Source organism: Acartia tonsa, chromosome 8 (genome assembly GCF_053477335.1).
Source record: "Acartia tonsa isolate MP-2025a chromosome 8, ASM5347733v1, whole genome shotgun sequence".
Classification (NCBI taxonomy): domain Eukaryota; kingdom Metazoa; phylum Arthropoda; class Copepoda; order Calanoida; family Acartiidae; genus Acartia; species Acartia tonsa.
Window position 1 is genome coordinate 52,929,566 of NC_137267.1, and position 18,897 is coordinate 52,948,462.

The 18,897-nt window shown below is 30.4% G+C and overlaps 1 protein-coding gene across 1 annotated transcript; it reads left to right on the forward strand.

The window, feature by feature from the left end:
- The first annotated feature begins 10,023 nt into the window (after nucleotides 1–10,023).
- On the forward strand, nucleotides 10,024–17,627 carry LOC145325720 (uncharacterized). Its single transcript, XM_080168671.1, has 8 exons — nucleotides 10,024–10,071; nucleotides 10,641–10,694; nucleotides 11,817–11,882; nucleotides 12,668–12,711; nucleotides 13,053–13,104; nucleotides 14,083–14,162; nucleotides 15,334–15,408; nucleotides 17,219–17,627. Exons 1-8 carry the CDS (start codon nucleotides 10,042–10,044, stop codon nucleotides 17,280–17,282), a joined length of 465 nt encoding a protein of 154 aa, XP_080024797.1. The 5' UTR covers nucleotides 10,024–10,041; the 3' UTR covers nucleotides 17,283–17,627.
- Nucleotides 17,628–18,897: the final 1,270 nt, after the last annotated feature.

The window sequence follows — 18,897 nt, forward strand, 5'->3', positions numbered from 1 at the left end:
ATTTCAAATTGATTTGACAGGTATGTATACTTTGACGTCACTAGGGGAAAATTGGTACCCTAAACCCCATCTCTTTTCTCGGGAGTTTCTTTCCCCCTTCCCTTTTTCTTTCCCTTCACTTATGACGTAAAAAATCAGCCACGTCAAATCAATTTTAAATTTGTCCCCATTTTTTGCACCAATACTTACAGCATCCTATTTTATTATATTAAAAAAGTATAAAAATGAAATAATTATAACAATTATTCTTAAGCTTTAGACAGACAGACACCCTGTTACTTTTATATAAGAACAAGGATAATACATCCATAAATAGCGAAGCATAAGAAAATCATGGATATGAATATGGTTATTAAGTTATTAATAAAGAATGGGTTATGAAAGAAAAAAAATCACGTAACCTTTCTAACATATTTTAAATTTTTTCATATCTATATTTTGTATTGTTGTTAAATCTTATCAAATGAGGTTTAATCCTTTTATAAAGTAACAATATGTTTGTCTGTCTATATATATCTCGCTAACCGCTGAACCGAATGGTCATCCTTTAGTTACAGTGATATTTCTCAGAGGTTCTTTATTGATAAGACACTAGAAAAAACATTTGAAAAAAATAAAGTAGAAAGTTATTTTTTTTTGTCTAAATCTTAAGATTTCAATAACAACTGAACTTATTGAGATACTCCTCGTAAGCTTCATATAGACCCAAGCATGATTTTAGACGACGTTTAATATTAGCGCTGTATTGGTTTTAGGCTGTATTTTGCCCCTAGATGCTATGGGCGAAGCCACTTTTTTAAAAATATAACAAAACATCCCTATTCTATACTTAATTTCCACTAAAGGCCTCTAGGGGCATAGTCGTTAGAGGGAAATTGTACCTTCCATGTGATAATATTTATCACTTGAAGATGAAAGAAAACAATCTTTTGTGTACGAAAAAGAGCTGCTGGTGTAATCTTAATTTTCTTCTTATTAATCGATTCTCAAAAATTTAAATTCACTGTTGCAATTACTAAACCTTTAAACAATCAAAAGCATTTAAAAACTATTTTGTATTTATTTTTTTATTTATAAATTCATCATTATTGTGTATTCTTTTGATTAGATTCTTATAGGATATTAACATTTATTTTATAAAAAGACATCTTGCGTTTAAAACTAAAACTAAAATAGGTAAAAAAAAGTATCAAATTGCCATGTTAGCATTTTTCAAATAATTTGACTCAGCTTTTAAAAATAAAACAAGAAGGTCATTTTACAAATAAATTATTCATTATATTATGTTAAGTAGTAAGGTTTTTTAGTAGCGAAGCTACTCTATAATTCACTTTGTTTGTCCGTCAGTCTGTAACGCTACTGGGGAAATGGGATTTACTCAGCTCCTATGAAAGATAGAAAGCTGAAATTTTTTGACAACATTCCCATCATTAAGGAGCGCAATTAATTATAAAACATTCATGACGGTAGGACCGCTTTTTAGCAGGTTTTTGGCTATTTTTATATTTTCCACATTTTTCCCCATATCTTTGGTATTTATGGTCCGATTTTCGAAAATTTTCGAAATTCGACTGCCTTTTTGTGGGTTTTAGGCTATTTTTTATTTTCCACATATCTTTGGTGTTTATGGTCCGATTTTCAAATTAAACAAAACATTGATTAGAAACTTTTTAATTATTATTTGCACTTGTAAAGTTAATAGCGTACATTAACATCATTATAGTCAACATAACAACACTTAGTCTTTTGACAATTTTACAGGTCATTATCACGTCATTAATAACAACTTTAGGGACTTTTATTGAATTTTGGTTGGTTGGTTCATTAAATGTTTCAACCACTAATTGTATTATACAGAAGGGGTAATTTTGGGTATCATCATTTGGGATGTACATTGATTTATCGGTCATCGTCTTATCCTTTTATTAAGATCCCTGTTTTTTTATTTTAATTGGTTGGTTCATTAAGTTGAGTGTCCAAACATTTGAACCACTAATTGTATTATACAGAAGGGGTAATTTTGTGTATCATCTTTGGGGACTGAATTGAATTTTGGTTGGTTGGTTCATTAAGTTGGGTGTCCAAAAGTTTCAGCCTCTAATTGTAATTTACAGATGGGGTTATTTTGTGTATCATCTTTGGGGATGTACATCAATTTATCGGCCATTGTCTTATCCCTTTAGATCCCTGTTTGTTGGCAATTTCACAAAGGTTTATCAGGTCATTAATAACTGCTTTTATATAAAATTAGCAAGAAAAATTGGCATTTCCAAGTAGTGATTAGTGAACCTAATGACTTTCAAGATTTTTATTTTGATAGGGTAAATTAGATAAAATAATTTCTAAAATGACTTTTAAGTCTTTAAGAAAGTGATTCTGTAAAAATTCTGTACAACTACATATAGATTGTTAAGAGATAGGTTAATAGATAGATTGATACATTCTTGATACATACTTGAGCCCTTCGGGTATAACAAAACTGATTTTAAAATGATACGATGTGATAAATAACTTCAAACAGCTTCAACTTTCAGCTTCAAACAACTAAACTTTTATCAAAAAAATTTGGAGTGAAGATTTATAAATATTCCCCCCCCCCCCCCCATGGTCCCTGAAAAGAATAAATGAGTGCAAGAAGAAAATTTGGCTCATTACAAACATTTTATTACAATAAGTTTATCCAGGGAGGGAGAGGGATAATCAACCAGGGAAAGAAGGAGGGGATATTGGGCTGTTTATTACACTAGTCCCCAAATTTTTAAAATACAGTTTTATTACAATAAGTTTATCCAGGGAGAGAGAGGGATAAACATTTCAACCTCTAATTGTAATCTACAGAAGGGGTATTTTTGTGTATTATCATTCGTATTTTTATTTTAAAGTTAGTATGTTTTTCAACCTATTTTAAAAAAATTTACACTATTCTAAGACATGAAGATATATTTCGATTTTAGCAATCATTTTCAATTCATTTTGTCTAAAAAATATAGGTATGAGATATTAGATAACAGCAAATATGATCCAAGATATTAAACATACATTTATATAGAACAATGTCACAAATTATTTTGAATCTTAGGTTTCACCATAAAATACAGATGACAACTGAAAAAGTTTGAAAAAAAAGATTGAAACATTAGTTTTTTGAAAAGGAGGAGTAGGGAATAATTCTTGGCCTTGTTTGTGATATGGGGCGGGGCATGGTTTTCATTGAAGGAATTTTTGGATGGTTAGGAAATAGGCGGAGTTTTAGATAGGTAAGTTTGGTTGAAGGCGGAGAAAGAAAAAAGCTGGGAGGAGGCAAAAAAGTGGGAGGAGTTGGGATGGGGGGGGGGGTGGAAAAAGGTTGTGGATTAATTTTTGTCCTTGGTTGTTAATGGAGATTTGGATTTTGAAATCTGTTAAGGAAAAGGGTGGAGTTATTCTTGAGATGGGAAAAATTTTGATCTTTATGGTTTCCTGCTTTGTTTAGGTTTTAAGATGGAGGAAGATTTGATGTTCTTTTGAAATAACAAAAAAAGTGAAAAAATGTGTACATTTTTTTGATGAAACATGAAATGAAAACTACATGGTGAAAAATGTTGACTCATTGAACAATTGATTTGTGTTTAAGGATAACTTAAATATCAAAGAAGCTTAAACCTATGAAATGTAAACTGTGTTTTATATAGGTTTTTTTATAAAAATTTGCAAATGCACACAGTTAACTTAAGTTTAAAGAAGTGTTCAGTAATAAAATATTTTTTTATAAACTAAATAATGACGTTTTTTAGTAGATCTTTGAAATTGCAAACAAATTTTATGTGTTGAAAAAGCATTTGTTGAAAAAAAAGTTTTTTTGTTTGATTGATGATACAATGTTTGTTGGGTGAAGCAAATTACACAATTTTATTGAGAGCAGAATCAAAAGACCTAATCATTCGGCCATTGTCTTATTACAATATTATATTACAATAAGTTTATCCAGGGAGAGAGAGGGATAAGCACCAACCAGGGAGGGAGGGGACATTGAGAATGTTTATTACACACTAGTCCCCAAGGTTTTATGATACCTTTTTCTTATTCGCTGGCTTAACAACTTTGGGGACTTTTCTTGAATTTTTTGATCAAACGTTTAACCTCTATTTATAATCTGTATTGTAAGGGGTATTTTTGTGTATTATCATTCGGCCATTGTCTTATTACAATAAGTTTATCCAGGGTGAGAGGGATAAACACCAACCAGGTAGGGAGGGGACATTGGGATGTTGATTGGTTGGTTTATTAAGATGAGCGTTTAAACATTTCAACCTCTAATTGTAATCTACAGAAGGAGTAATCATTGGGTATGTACATCAATTTATCGGCCATTGTCTTATCCCTTTAGATCCCTAATAACCATAACTTTGTTTGGAAGTCTTAAAAGTGCATGTAAATAATTCAAAAAGCCTTTGATTGCAAGACCTTTGTCTATAAGTCCTAATTATTCATTGTAGTAAGTTATTAACATCTTATAACAGTCCTAATATAAGATTAAATTTGCCCCTAGGAACCGAAGAAGGGGGCTTACAAAAATCATTGTGTGTTAATCATTTCATTTATATTTTAATATTCGTGAAAAATTGGCTGTAATACGATGCTTTACATTATTTACTAAGTATATTTGCGATTACTTTTATTTAATGAAATCTTCTAATTTTTAACATATACAAAACGGCCTGCTTTATTGCATCAAGATCCATGTCAGATCTATATAGGAAATAAATGTCTATAAATGAGCTCAAGTCTTCCAAGAAATATATGTTTAAAACTTATAGTGCTCCAATAATCCATAATAAAATCCCATTGGCCAGAACGATAAGACCCATTATTTTACTCTATTAAAAATAAATTCATTTTTTTCATTTCATGTTGCTATTTACATTATATTGAAGTATTTAATTTCTAATCATGAAAAAGAAAATTTAAATTTATAATATAATAAATTTAAGAAAACTCTGTTTTAAAAGAATTCGATTGTGGCGACACTTTGTGTGTTCAAATATTAAACTAAAATTGTAGTACTCATATTAACCCTTTGGTGATGGTATTGTAAAGTAAAAAATATAATTTAAAAAATCTTTTTAAAATCATTTAAATTATTAAATATATACTTTCTTTAAATAGTAATGCCGGGTGAGGAAAATAGATTTATTGAGAAATAGATATGCATATAGAAAACTAGCCAATAGGGAGATAGTGATATCGAGCAAACTCTAGTTTTTCAATATGACTGAAAACCGTTTCTAATTCATCGGTTTCGAAGCAATACTGAAAAATTAATTTACAACAAACCATAAGTAAACTCAAAGAAAAAGAACCATAAAAAAATTTTTAAAAATCGTTTAAATGCTCCTTGTAAAAATGTCGACCTTTTAAGAAGTAATTGGCTATCTATAATTTACAATAGCCCAAAAACCTATTATACAAGATAGTTGTACGGTCAGACAGTTATATAGTAGCTTTACTCTATTTTTTCCTCTCTCTTTCTCTCTCTCTCTTTCTTTTTTTCTCTTTCCCTCTCTCTCTTTCATTCTTTCTCTTTTTATGTATCTCATTCTTTGTCATTTTATTATACAGAGCCAAAAATCTGCCACTGCTTAAATTTTATACAATAGATAGATAGACAGATAGATAGATAGATAGATATATAGATTGATAGATAGATAGATAGATAGATAGATAGATAGATAGATAGATAGATAGATAGATAGATAGATAGATAGATAGATAGATAGATAGATAGATAGATAGATAGATAGATAGATAGATAGATAGATAGATAGATAGATAGATAGATAGATAGATAGATAGATAGATAGATAGATAGATAGATAGATAGATAGATAGATAGATAGATAGATAGATAGATAGATAGATTTATGTTTACCATATGATTTCACTTTAAATAAACAAATTAAATATGACCTTGCAGGGGGGATTAGGCCAGGGATCTAAAATGGTTATAACCAGGGATAAGTCAATGGTTGATAAATTGATTTATATCCACAATGATGACGCACAAAATTACCCCTTCTGTTGATAACAATTAGTGGTTGAAACGCTTGGACACTCAACCTAATAAAGCAACCAATCAAAATTCTATAAAAGTCCCCAAGGTTGTTAATCAAACGAATAAAACGTTTGGGACTAGTCTAAAACAGTCCATTGACCCCTTCCTTCTTGGGGGGGGGGGGAGGGAAACAATTATATTAATATATTATTTTAACCTATACAAAAAAAGAGCTTTAACGTTTTCAGTGTTTTTATTAAGATCCTTGTAAACGGCAGTGAAGATGGTTCAGGGCAGGTTTAAGACCATTAAGATTTTTGGTCAACTTGTTTGGATACGGATACATAGTTTCAACTAATACAACAAAAGTTTTATCTTCTTCTTGGTTGTGCCCTCCCTCCCTTTATTTATAAATCAAATGGATCTTAAAAGGGATTAGATAATTGACGATAAATTTATGTACACCGAAAATTTACCCTTGTTTAAATTATTAGTTGGGCACAGAAAATTTTCACTGACCAGTTTTTTTTAGCAAATAAATGAGAATTCAAATATTCCCTTTACCAGGTACCCAAAGTTTGCCCTCAAAACTTTGGGTACCATCCCTTCCTGCCTGTATGTATGAGGCATGACTCAAAACTTTGGGTACCAGAGAAATATACAGTCTGATGTCCGTTACTTCCCCATTACCTGGTACCCAAAGTTTGCTTTTAAAACTTTGGGTACCATCCCTTTCTCCCTGTATTTATGAGGCATGACTCAATACTTTTGTCCATCTTTCAAAATAAAAATAACACAACAAGTAATGGTTTGGGCTATACGGGCGGGGCTGTTTGATAAAATTATAATGTAAGCAAATTGGGCATACAATAATTTCCTTTTATAAAAGTAATAGGATTACTGTGTGTGTATGTCTGTCTATACCAAAGGATATCGCTAACCACTCAACCGATATGGTTCTTCTTGACCATATAGCTTTTCATAGGTCCTGAGATGGATTTAGGCTATTTTATTTTTTTATAATTAGTCTGGGTATGGTTTTAGGCATTTTTTTGCCCTTCAATAACCCTTCTAATATAGAGCCCCTGGGTGCCCTCGGCACAGCCGCTAGTATTCTTAAATAAAAGTATCAGAATTTGTGTGTGTGTCAGTTTTTATAGAAGGATCTCGCTAAATGCTTAACCGATATGATTCTCTTTTACAATGTAGCTTTTCATAGATCCTGGGAAGGGAAATATTAGGGAGAGGGAACCACAATAAAGCCCAAGATAAATCCTCCCCCCCCAAAAAAAAAAAAAAACACCCTAAATTCTTTTACTTTTTCTTAAAAATAACACAAAATAGGTTAAATTTTGAGTCCATTTTTATTTACTTTAATTGACAAACAAACAGACAAATTTATGAAAATGCACATTGGTTAAAGGGTAGGTGCGCTTCTCAAGGATAACATAACACTATGGGTCAGAAACTGTAAAAAAGTTAAAAATTATTCATTTTTAGGTTGTAAAATTTTTCAAAGGGTAAGAAGATAGGAGATCTAAGATTTCGCCCCAAATTTGATGAAAAGCCAACCCCCCTCTCCCATACATAGACATTGTTTTTTAGTAGCGAATCTACACTATAAATCAAATTGTACAGACACGTAATTTTCTCTGCTCCTATCTAAGATAGAAACTGAAACTACTTGCCAACATTCCCATCATTATAGAGAATAATTAACTAAAAAACATTGGTTTAGTTATTATATCAAAGTTGTGGAAATATGGGTTCTGTAAATTTACGACAACCTTTACTGCAAAAAAAATGGAATGAGGGGGGGGTGCTAGGTTTTCTTAAAGGCTTAAAACCACCGAAGGATCAGTGTGTATATATCCTGAAATACACAACTTTTTTTGTTCAGTGGTTTCAAAGATCTAAAGCTTCACATACATGGACAGACGAATAGACAGACAGACGGATAGACAAACAAACAGATGGACGAGCATACATCGTTATACCTTTCATTAGATACTTTTTTGGCCCGTTGTGTGTTTACTTTTGTAAAATTTCAAGGTGTTCCATTACTTCCCCTAAACAAACTGTTTTCGAAACCAATAAATATTCACTGGACTAGAACCGGTTCTTAGCCATATTGAAAATTAATGTATAGCATCGAATTACAGACAATTTTCCACGAATATAAAATAAAGATCATAAAATAACATTGATATAATAAAACAAAATTATTTCTTTTGTAGATTAAAATTATTGGTAGAATAGTTCAGATACTACTTGTCTGGATCCAATTAATCATTATTCATTAAAAGCACCCAAAGTTTTTGAGACCAAAACTTTGGGTACCAGTGTGTAATTTACAGTCCAATGTCCCCTCCCTTCCTGAGGTACACCTTATATTTCTTATCAATTATAAAACACTACCCTTTTTACAACCTTCTGAAATCCCCTTAAATAAACAAACCATAATTTAGGGTGCTACAAATAATTTACTAAGTCTTTAAGTATTTATATCTTTAGATTATAATTGTAGCTTTAATGTGAAGGTAAATTGACAGATATACATATGGACAAATAGACAAATAGATAGAATACAGATAGCCAGACAAACATACAGATAAATAGACAGACATACACAGACAGAAATATGGAGACATAGATAGATGAACATCTTGGCAGATTTACAAACAGACAGATAGATAGACAGACAGATGTACCGACATACAGATTGAATAAATTACAAAAGGATAGATAGACAGATGGAATAAATTACAGATGGATAGATAGACAGATGAACAGTACGAACATACGACATACGGACATACAGACATATGTACAGACAGACATATGGACAAACAGCAAATGGACAGACAGTTAGATAGAAAGATGATAAAAGAGACTGATGTCTTTTACAATCTATTATAAAAATTTAAAATATTTGGCACCCTAACATTCTTATTAAACAAACATTAAAAGTCATTTCTGCCGGTTCCATAACTATAAAGTTCTTAAAATCACATCATAATAATTCAGGCCACCAAAACATTACTTTTTATCTTTTTAATAAAGTAACAGGATCGGTATCTGTCTGTGTGTTCTGAAGGATCTCGTTAACCGCTGAACCGATGCGCTCTTCTTTACAGTGTAGATTCTCATAGATCCTGGTTTCTTAAAATACTTCAGTAAATAGAATTATTGAGTTATCATACTTTAACAAAAATACTATGAAACCCGCCCCCTAAGTTGGATATTTTTAAGGACATTTTAATTTTAGTTAAATCCCGACTTTAGCATTAGTAATAGTGATATATAAAGCCATGGACGTTAAATTATTTATATATGTACATATCCAATGATGATAAACATCCTTACCTTTTCTGTAGATTAAACTTATTAGTTGAAAAGTTTAGGTACTGCTAGTTTAAATCAACAAATAAAGTACCCAAAGTTTTAAGCACGCGAATGAGAGTTCATGTTTATAAAATTCATTGGTTGGAAAGTTAATAAGCAAATTAACCCTTATGTAGATAGAAATTATTAGTTTATTAGAACGTGATAATCAATTCTTTGATTCAGTTAGTGACTAAAATTTTTTTATCAATAGTATTAAACTATATAAAGGGTAATTATGTCTATCAAGAATATTTGAGTATCGTCTTTAATCCAATCTAATTTATATCACCTATTGTTGATCAACTTTTTAAAAGAAGGGCTTTTCCAGAACGATCATGAATCTCTTTTTAGTGCCTAATGAAGTCATATTAGAATAATCCATAACTTTAACATGACGTCATACGGGATTCTTCGGTCAAAAGGTGTAAAATTCATCCCTTTTTTAAAGACACTTTAAAGTGCTCCATTAGTAAATAAATATATTAAAAAAAATAATATCATTGCTAGAAAACACATTGACAGAGTTAGTTTGATAAAACAAACTCTAAAAAGACAATATAGCACTGTAGTAGATACTGTTTTTAACGTATCCAATCTAGTATGCTTTTTTAGGTTAGGGTAAAATGTGCTACCTTGAGGGATACGATCATTTGGTAAGAATTTAGTTTGGGGTAATATAAGAGCGCGGCTTCCATAAAGTTATGGTATGTCCGTCAGTCTGTCACTCCTTCCAGGGATCTCAAGGGATAAGACGATAAATTAATGTAAATCCCCAATTTTGATACACAAAATTACCCCTTCTGTTTACAAATAATGGTTGAAATGTTTGGACAATTCAATAAAAGTCCCCAAAGTCACTAAGCCAACGAATAAGAAAACTCTATTTCAAAACTTTGAGGAATAGTTAAATAAACAGCCCAATGTTCTCTCCCTCCCTACATGCCTTCCGTAAAGGAAGCCTGCTGGAAATACACCGACATAACTGCTGAAATACTGCCACAAGTAGACCCAATATACCCTTAATTTGAAGACTTAGTTTAGAAAAATGCCAATATTCGTGAAAAGATGTCTGTAATACAATACTATACATGATTTTTAGTATGGCTTAGAAGCGGTTCTAGTCCAGCGGATATAAATCGATTTGGAAGCGATACTTGTAATCAATTTCTTTAGTACTATGTTATTAAGGCTTTAAAACTTTTGTTTAAAATTAAAATTTTAGATGGTTAAGTTTGAGAATCTGGCCTTAACTGATGCTACACTTATAGATAACCAGGTATATCTATCTATCTATCTATCTATCTATCTATCTGTCTATATATCTATATATCTATCAATCAATCTATCTATCAATATACTAAGAACTTGGCCTTACTATCTATCATTCTATGTATTTATTTATATATCTATCTACCATACTATCTACCTTATTGATAATCCGGCATAAATATCAATCTATCTATCTATCAATCTATCTCTCTATCTATCTATCAATCTATCTGACTATCTATCTATCTATCTATCTGACTATCTATCTATCTATCTATCTATCTATCTATCTATCTATCTATCTATCTATCTATCTATCTATCTATCTATCTATCTATCTATCTATCTATCTATCTATCTATCTATCTATTATCTATCTATCTATCTATCTATCTATCTATCTATCTATCTATCTATCTATCTATCTATCTATCTATCTATCTATCTATCTATCTATCCATCTGTCAAACTATCTATCAATCTATCTATCTATCAATCTATCTATCAATCTATCTATCTATCTATCTATCTATCTATCTATCAATATAATTATCAATCCATCTGTCAAACTATCTATCAATCTATCTATCTATCTATCTATCTATCTAACTAGCTATCTATCTATCTATCTATCAATCTATCTATCAATCTTTCTATCAATCTTTCTATCTATCTATCTATCTATCTATCTATCTATCTATCTATCTATCTATCTATCTATCTATCTATCTATCTATCTATCTATCTATCTATCTATCTATCTATCTATCTATCTATCTATCTATCTATCTATCTATCTATCTATCTATCTATCTATCTATCTATCTATCTATCTATCTATCTATCTATCTATCTATCTATCTATCTATCTATCTATCTATCTATCTATCTATCTATCTATCTATCTATCTATCTATCTATCTATCTATCTATTTATCTATCTATCTATCTATCTATCTATCTATCTATCTATCTATCTATCTATCTATCTATCTATCTATCTATCTATCTATCCATCTGTCAAACTATCTATCAATCTATCTATCAATCTATCTATCTATCAATCTATCTATCAATCTATACATATATCTATCTATCAATCTATACATATATCTATCAATCTATTTAGAGTTCAGTGAGTAATTTAGTAAACACAAACACTTTCCTGTTTTACTCCATTGGGACGGTTCTTTTTGTAAGTATTTTATAGCAGGGATCTAAAGGGATGATCCAATGACCGATACATTGATGTAGATCCCTGATGATGATACACAAATTTACCCCTTCTGTAGTTAGTAGTTGAAACGTTTAGACACTCAACGAAATGAACCAACCAATCAAAATTCAACAAAAGGGCCTTAACTTTGGGGAATTATGTAATACAGCCCAATGTCCCCTTCCTCCCTTAAATATAGGCATATTATAACAAAGATGACAACATTCTTTTGGAAGATTCCCTAAATAAATGTTTTATCATAGTATTAGCGGCTACGCCCCTAGAGGACTCTAGGAGCACTTGAGGAGGGGGGGATTATAATCAACAAACCTATTTTTTTAATTTAGATTAATTTTTATTTTAGTTCTGTTTCAAAAATAATTTTTTTTTGGGGGGGGAGGGGTGTTATTTTTTTCTAGGAGCGATTTTTCTTGGTAGAGTTGTGGTACCCTCCCCCAAAATAGTTATAAAATTTTCAGGGACATATGAGAAGCTAGCCTGTTAAGGAAAACCTGTTCGGTTTATCGGTTTGCGAGATCCTTTGGTTCCTACAAACAAACAAGAGACATCCTGTTACTTTATTATAAGGAATAGCGGCTGCGCCCCTATAGGCCTTTAGGGACACTTTAGGGGAGGGAGTTGAATTTGATAACCATTTTTTATTTCAGATTTAAGGAGAAAAATAAGGATAAAGTTAGATAGTAGTCCACTCCTTTTTTGCTGCAATTCCTTTTTTACTTTATTTTTATTTTCTCTGCTTTTAGGCGAGTGCAAACTACATCTCTACAGCCCCGCAAGACACCTTACAGTAAGTAATAAATATAGGAATTCTAAAAATTAAATATTGGGAGGGATGGGGGGGGGGGGTTACATTTTTCCTTTACGGTACCATTACCCCCAATATCTAAATTCTTTTAAAATGGGAAGGGGAGAGGTGGTTGTAATGAGCTCGATAATGCACTATGAGGTTAAGAAGCAGTTTATAGTGCCTAACGTCGTACAATACAAATGACACATAATAGGCCAGTATACATTTTATCATTGGTATCATTGGTCATTTGTATTGTATGACGTCATTTTTTGGCACTATAAGCTACTTCGATATTACACTTTGAGGTAAATAACTGCTTATGATTTTGATAATTTCAGAATTGCGGATTTATTTGGTTTCCTGATATCCGACCTGTCCTACGATATTGAGGTAATTTTCAGTCCCCAAAGTTTTCTTTTTGCATTGTCTCAAAAACTTTGGGGACTTATTATTTAATTTCCTGATATCCGACTTGGCTTACGATATTAAAGTAATTTTCAGTCCCCAAAGTTTTATAATCACGTTTTCTTATTCGTTTTCTCAATAAGTTTGGGGACTTTTAATTAAATTTGATTGGTTGTTTCATTAAGCTGAGTGTCCAAACATTTTAACCAATAGTTTTAATCCAAAGAAGGGGAAATTTTTAGAATCAATATTGGGGATGTATATTTTTTATCGGTCATTGTCTTATCCCTTTAGATCCCTGGGTAATAATGTTTTAAACAAGGATGAAAACATACATAAAAGCGAAGCATAACAAATCAGAAAGTCAGACAAACAAAAATTATTACTTTTATAAAAGTATTAGGATGTTTGTCTGTACAAAAAAATCTTACTGAACCTATATGGTTCTTCTTTACAATGTAGCTTCTAATAGGTCCTGGAGAGTTTTTGGAAACTATTTTGGGGAAGGGGAAATGGGTAAGGGAGGACTTTTTTCCAGGGGTGATTAATCAAGAAAGGGTTGAGGCACCCTCCTCAAAAATAGCTATAAACCTTCCCTGGACCTATCAGAAGCTTCACTGTTAGGGAGATCTTAAGCTACAGACAATTAGACACACAGACAGACAAACAACCATTCTGTTACTTTATATAATAGAATACAACATTTTTGCTTTATTTGGATGTTATTATCAGATGTCTAAAGGGATAAGACAATGGCCGATAAATTGATGCACATCCCCAATGATGATACATAAAATTAACCTTCTGTAAATTACAATTGGTGGTTAAAACGTTTAAACACTCAATTTTATGAACAAAACAATCAAAATTCAACAAAAGTTCCCAAAATTGTTTAGACAACGAATAAGAAATTGTTATGATAAAACTTTGGGAACTTATGTTATCATACTCGTTTTATTATAGGCTTTTGACAGCATAAAGCCAGCTACAAACTGTGTGCAGAAGGTGAAAAAAGCATTCGCAAAAATGAAGAAAAATTGCAGGTAGATAGTTATAATAAATGTAGGATATACGTGGATTTATTGACAGGCAATGATGTGTTGGCAATTTACCTTGCTAATATGAACTTCATTTATTGGTCAGTTCGTTCTTTCATTAGGAGGGGAGGGGTTGGAGTTAAGGGGGTGGATGTGATGTATCGTTATTTTAGCCAGCTGCGAGTATTACTTTTTCAGAGTACACGAAAATCTGGTGCAACATTCAAGTAATAATATATATCAATGTTTCCTTGCCATATTGTATTTTGTTAAGCATATAATATTTCCCTGTTTTAGGATTTGTTTTGAAAAATTGAAACATTTATTTCAACAACATTTATATTTCAAAACTTACAAATTTAAAATATCTTTAAAGCATTTTTACAATTTAATATCTTATAAAATTGAAACATAAAAGGTTTTTTTTTACTTTTTTATACCTAACCCCTTAGAGGGGCTCTAACCAGGCAGGGCTATACCATTAGCGGTGACCTAACCCTGCGGTGCTTCACAGTACCCAATACTAACCTAAACTAACCTGACCTAAAGTAATACAGAAACAAAAATTTCCTCCATAATTTTCAATTAAAAAGAGATGGGGAGGGGGAATTTTTGTGCTCATCAAGGCACTTTTAGGTACAATACCTTTCTACCAAATAATATGATGTTTAAATACGTTTAACACAGGTAGGAGGGAAGGGCCATTGGACTATAAAATCAGGGAGGGAGAAGACATTGGGCTATTTATTAAACAAGGCCCCAAAGTTTTTTGATAAAGTTTTCTTAATCATTGGCTTAACAGATTTGATTGATGAATCTTTCAGTTGAGTGTCCTAACGTTTCAACCAATAATTGTAAATTACAGAAGGGACAATTTTGAGTATCATCATTGGAGATGTACTGTACGCTACATCAATTTATCGGCCATTGTCTTATCTCTGAATACATACATTAAAATTTGTAAAATCAAATGATACAGTGTTGAATCAATACAAGTAGCATTATTTTGTCTTTATAGGTAATTTTGAGTATAATCATTGGGAATGTACATCAATTTATCACCCATTGTCTTATCCCCTGAGATTCATGCTCACAATACACTGACACTCTGACACTCTACAAAATTATTTCACCATCGAATTTTAAATCTACACTTTTTTAATATTTTAAATTTTAGTTACTCCAGCAGCAGAAATGAAATAATTGGATTAGAGAGTTGCTTAAAACCTTCTTCTTTAACATTTATGGAAAGGTAGATAGATAGATAGATCGATAGATATATTGATAAATAAATAGATAGATAGATTAATAAAGGTAGGTTAATAAATAAATTGATTAATTGGATTAGAGAGTTGCCTAAAACCTTCTCTTTACTATTTATGGAAAGGTATTTAGATAGATAGATAGATTTATAGATAGATATATAAATTGATATATAGATTAAAAAATATATAGATAGATAGATTGAAAGATAGTTTGATTAATTAGATTAGAGTGCTGCTTAAAACCTTCTTCTTTGACATTCATGGAAAGGTATAGAGATAGATAGATTGATATATTTATAAATATATTGGTATACAGATTAAAAGATATATAGATAGATCAAATTAAAAAATAGATTGATTAATTAGATTAGAGAGTTGCTTAAAACCTTCTCTTTAACATTCATGGAAAGGTATTTAGATAGATAGATTGATAAAAAGATAGATAGCTTGCTTGATAGATAGATAGATGAATGGATATATTGATAGATAGAAATGAATTAATTTGATTAGAGAGTTGCCTGAAACCTTCTTCTTTAACATTTATGGAAAGGTAAATAGATAGATAGATTGATAGATTGATATATTGATCGATTAATTGGATTAGAGAGTTGCTTGAAACCTTCCTCTTTAACATTCATGGAAAGGTAAATAGATAGATAGATTGATATAATGATTGATTGATAGATTGATTGATTTATAGATAGATCAATAAATCGATTGATGAATAGATAGATAGATTGATTAATTCGATTAGAGAGTTGGTTAAAACCTTCTCTTTAACATTCATGGAAAGGTATTGAGATGGATATATTGATAAATAGATAGATAAATAGATATATTGATAAATATATAGATAGATAGATTAATAAATGTAGGTTGATAAATAAATTGATAGAAAGATAGATAGATAGATAGATTGATAGATAGATTAATAGATAGATAGATTGATAGATAGATATATAGTTAGATGAATGGATATATTGATAGATAGATTGATGGATACATTAATATATATATTGATGGATAGATTGATAGATAGATTAATGGATAGATTGATAGAAAGATTGATAGATAGATTGATAGATAGATTGATAGATATATTAATAGATAGATTGATAGATAGATTAATGATTAGCCTGTTAAATAAATTGCTTTGCTTCTAGAAATTTCATAAACCTTAGTTTCAAGAATTACCTAAATTTTACTGAAAATATTTTAATAAATTCTATTGTTTCAACTCAGAGTTGTAGAGATATGAAACTTTGATTTATTTATCCAAGTCTAAATAACATATTAATACAATTAATTACATAATAATACAATTAATTACATAAATAAAATCATAATAAAAAATAAAATCCTTAAAATAGACAATAACCATATCATGCATGGATGAATTATAAAAAAAACTATTCCAACGAACATAATACTTCAGCATAATAATTATAGGAGTAAGGTGCAGAATGTCCGTTTGTCCATTTAAAACATGTTGATTTTTAACTTTTTTAACAACAATTTAATGTAATATGATTTGATTATCCTATTTATCTGATTTTTGGTTACTGATTTCTAGGATAAGCGAAGCTTCTCTAAAATCAAGTCCTAAAAATGTAATTATGTCCTTAAACAGTAGCCCATATTTAAGCAGTTTTGAAACAAATTTACTTATAATTTTGTTTCAACTTATACATTTATATTTTGCTTATTTCGTTCTGACACTCTACAAATGTTAATATTCGTTTGTCATACCGTATCAGAGCTTCCCTTTTATGGTTATTGTCATGTTTGTTATTTCAGGTACTTTGGTAGAAATATGAAGAAAGAATATAAAGAAGAAAGAAGTTTTAGTATTGAATTATAAATAGTACAATCCTTGTAAAATAGTAACAGGATGTTTGTCTGGTTGTTTGTACCAAAGGGTATCGCTAACCGATGAATCTATATGGTTCTCCTTTACATGGTAGCCTCTCACATGTCCTGGTTAGGTTTATAATTATTTTGGGGGAGGGTACAACCAACCCTAATTTTTTTACTTTTCTTTTAAATCTAAATTAAAAATTGGGTTATATAATTTAACTCGCACCTCCTCAAGTGCCCCTAGAGGCCCAAAATGGGGTTTAGCCGCTAGTTATTCTTTATGACAACTTTTTTAAATGTGTTGCCTTATTAAATATTTTGATTAGTTTTTTATAACTCAATTTTAATAAAGTAGAGTTGATTTTGTTTATTACAATTTGACTTGTATATAATTTTTAATGTTACTTTTTCCTTTATTTATGTACGACGAAAAATTTAGATAAATGTGGCATAATATAAAATGGTATTTCTACAAAACTGTTTATTTTTATCGACGTGCATTTGAGAGAAAGATGGGTAAGTCGACCCTCCACTATTTATAAATCTAATTTTAAAAGAATTGTATGTTGGGACACACAGAGAGACACACATTACTTTTAAATTGATTAAGAATGGCTGGCAATTTTTTACTTTGCTGCTATAATATTAAAGTGAAGATGATATGGCATAGTTGAATAAAATTTTCTGGGATATTTGTGATTAACCTCATACATGCGAGACTGCTGTCCATGACACTCTAACGTCAGGTCCAACAACCAAGGATAACTAAGGAAGCCAAATCTCTCCTTGTCTGACCCAACACCCGGGGTATTAGGTTAATTAACATCCTTTAACATGACACGACCTTTGTCCTTAAAGTCCCAACTGCGCATGTTAATGAGTTGCGCCAGTTTTTTACCAAGGCATTCTTCTTAGCTAGTTATGATTGTCGCAAACTAAACATAGTAGCAGTAGGAATCATTTTTAATGTCTTTAGTTATGACACGGTGTTAAGCAGATGTCTGAAACAATCAAATTCCTTCGACAATTCATTTAGTTACCCTTGTTTTAAGTTCCGTTTTCTTACATTTATTAGCTACATTTCTCACAAATAGGAATATCAAGAGGTGGATTCTGTATTTTTTTCTGAAAAATCCTCTAAAATCAACAAAAATCATAAAATTGTTATTAACATAAGATTTTGTTTAATTTTGTTGATTTTAATGTAATTTAGTTATAAATAATCTAATAATACGGTAAGTAATAAATGATTATAAGTAAGTTATTAGCGAGAGGAAAATAAGTTTTCTTTAGATAACCTATTCCTACTTTGCTTGAGGGTAATTTTAGTACAAAACATTTAATTCTATTGTATCATATTTGTTATATGATGAGCTGAATTTGAATTTCCGAATGTGTACACAGTTTCCTCATCATATCTCAATATTTACTACTAGCTACAAAAACTTAAAAACTTCCAAAAAAAAATAAAAGAAGTTGTATCAACTTTTTTTTTTATAGCTAGCCAATCCTTTTAGTAAGTAGTAGATGTAAAATTTTTCATAGAATTCAGATATGCAATCGGTTTTTTTGTAGACCTCTTATTTTTTAAGTAATTTAAGTTTTAAAAAAAAATAATT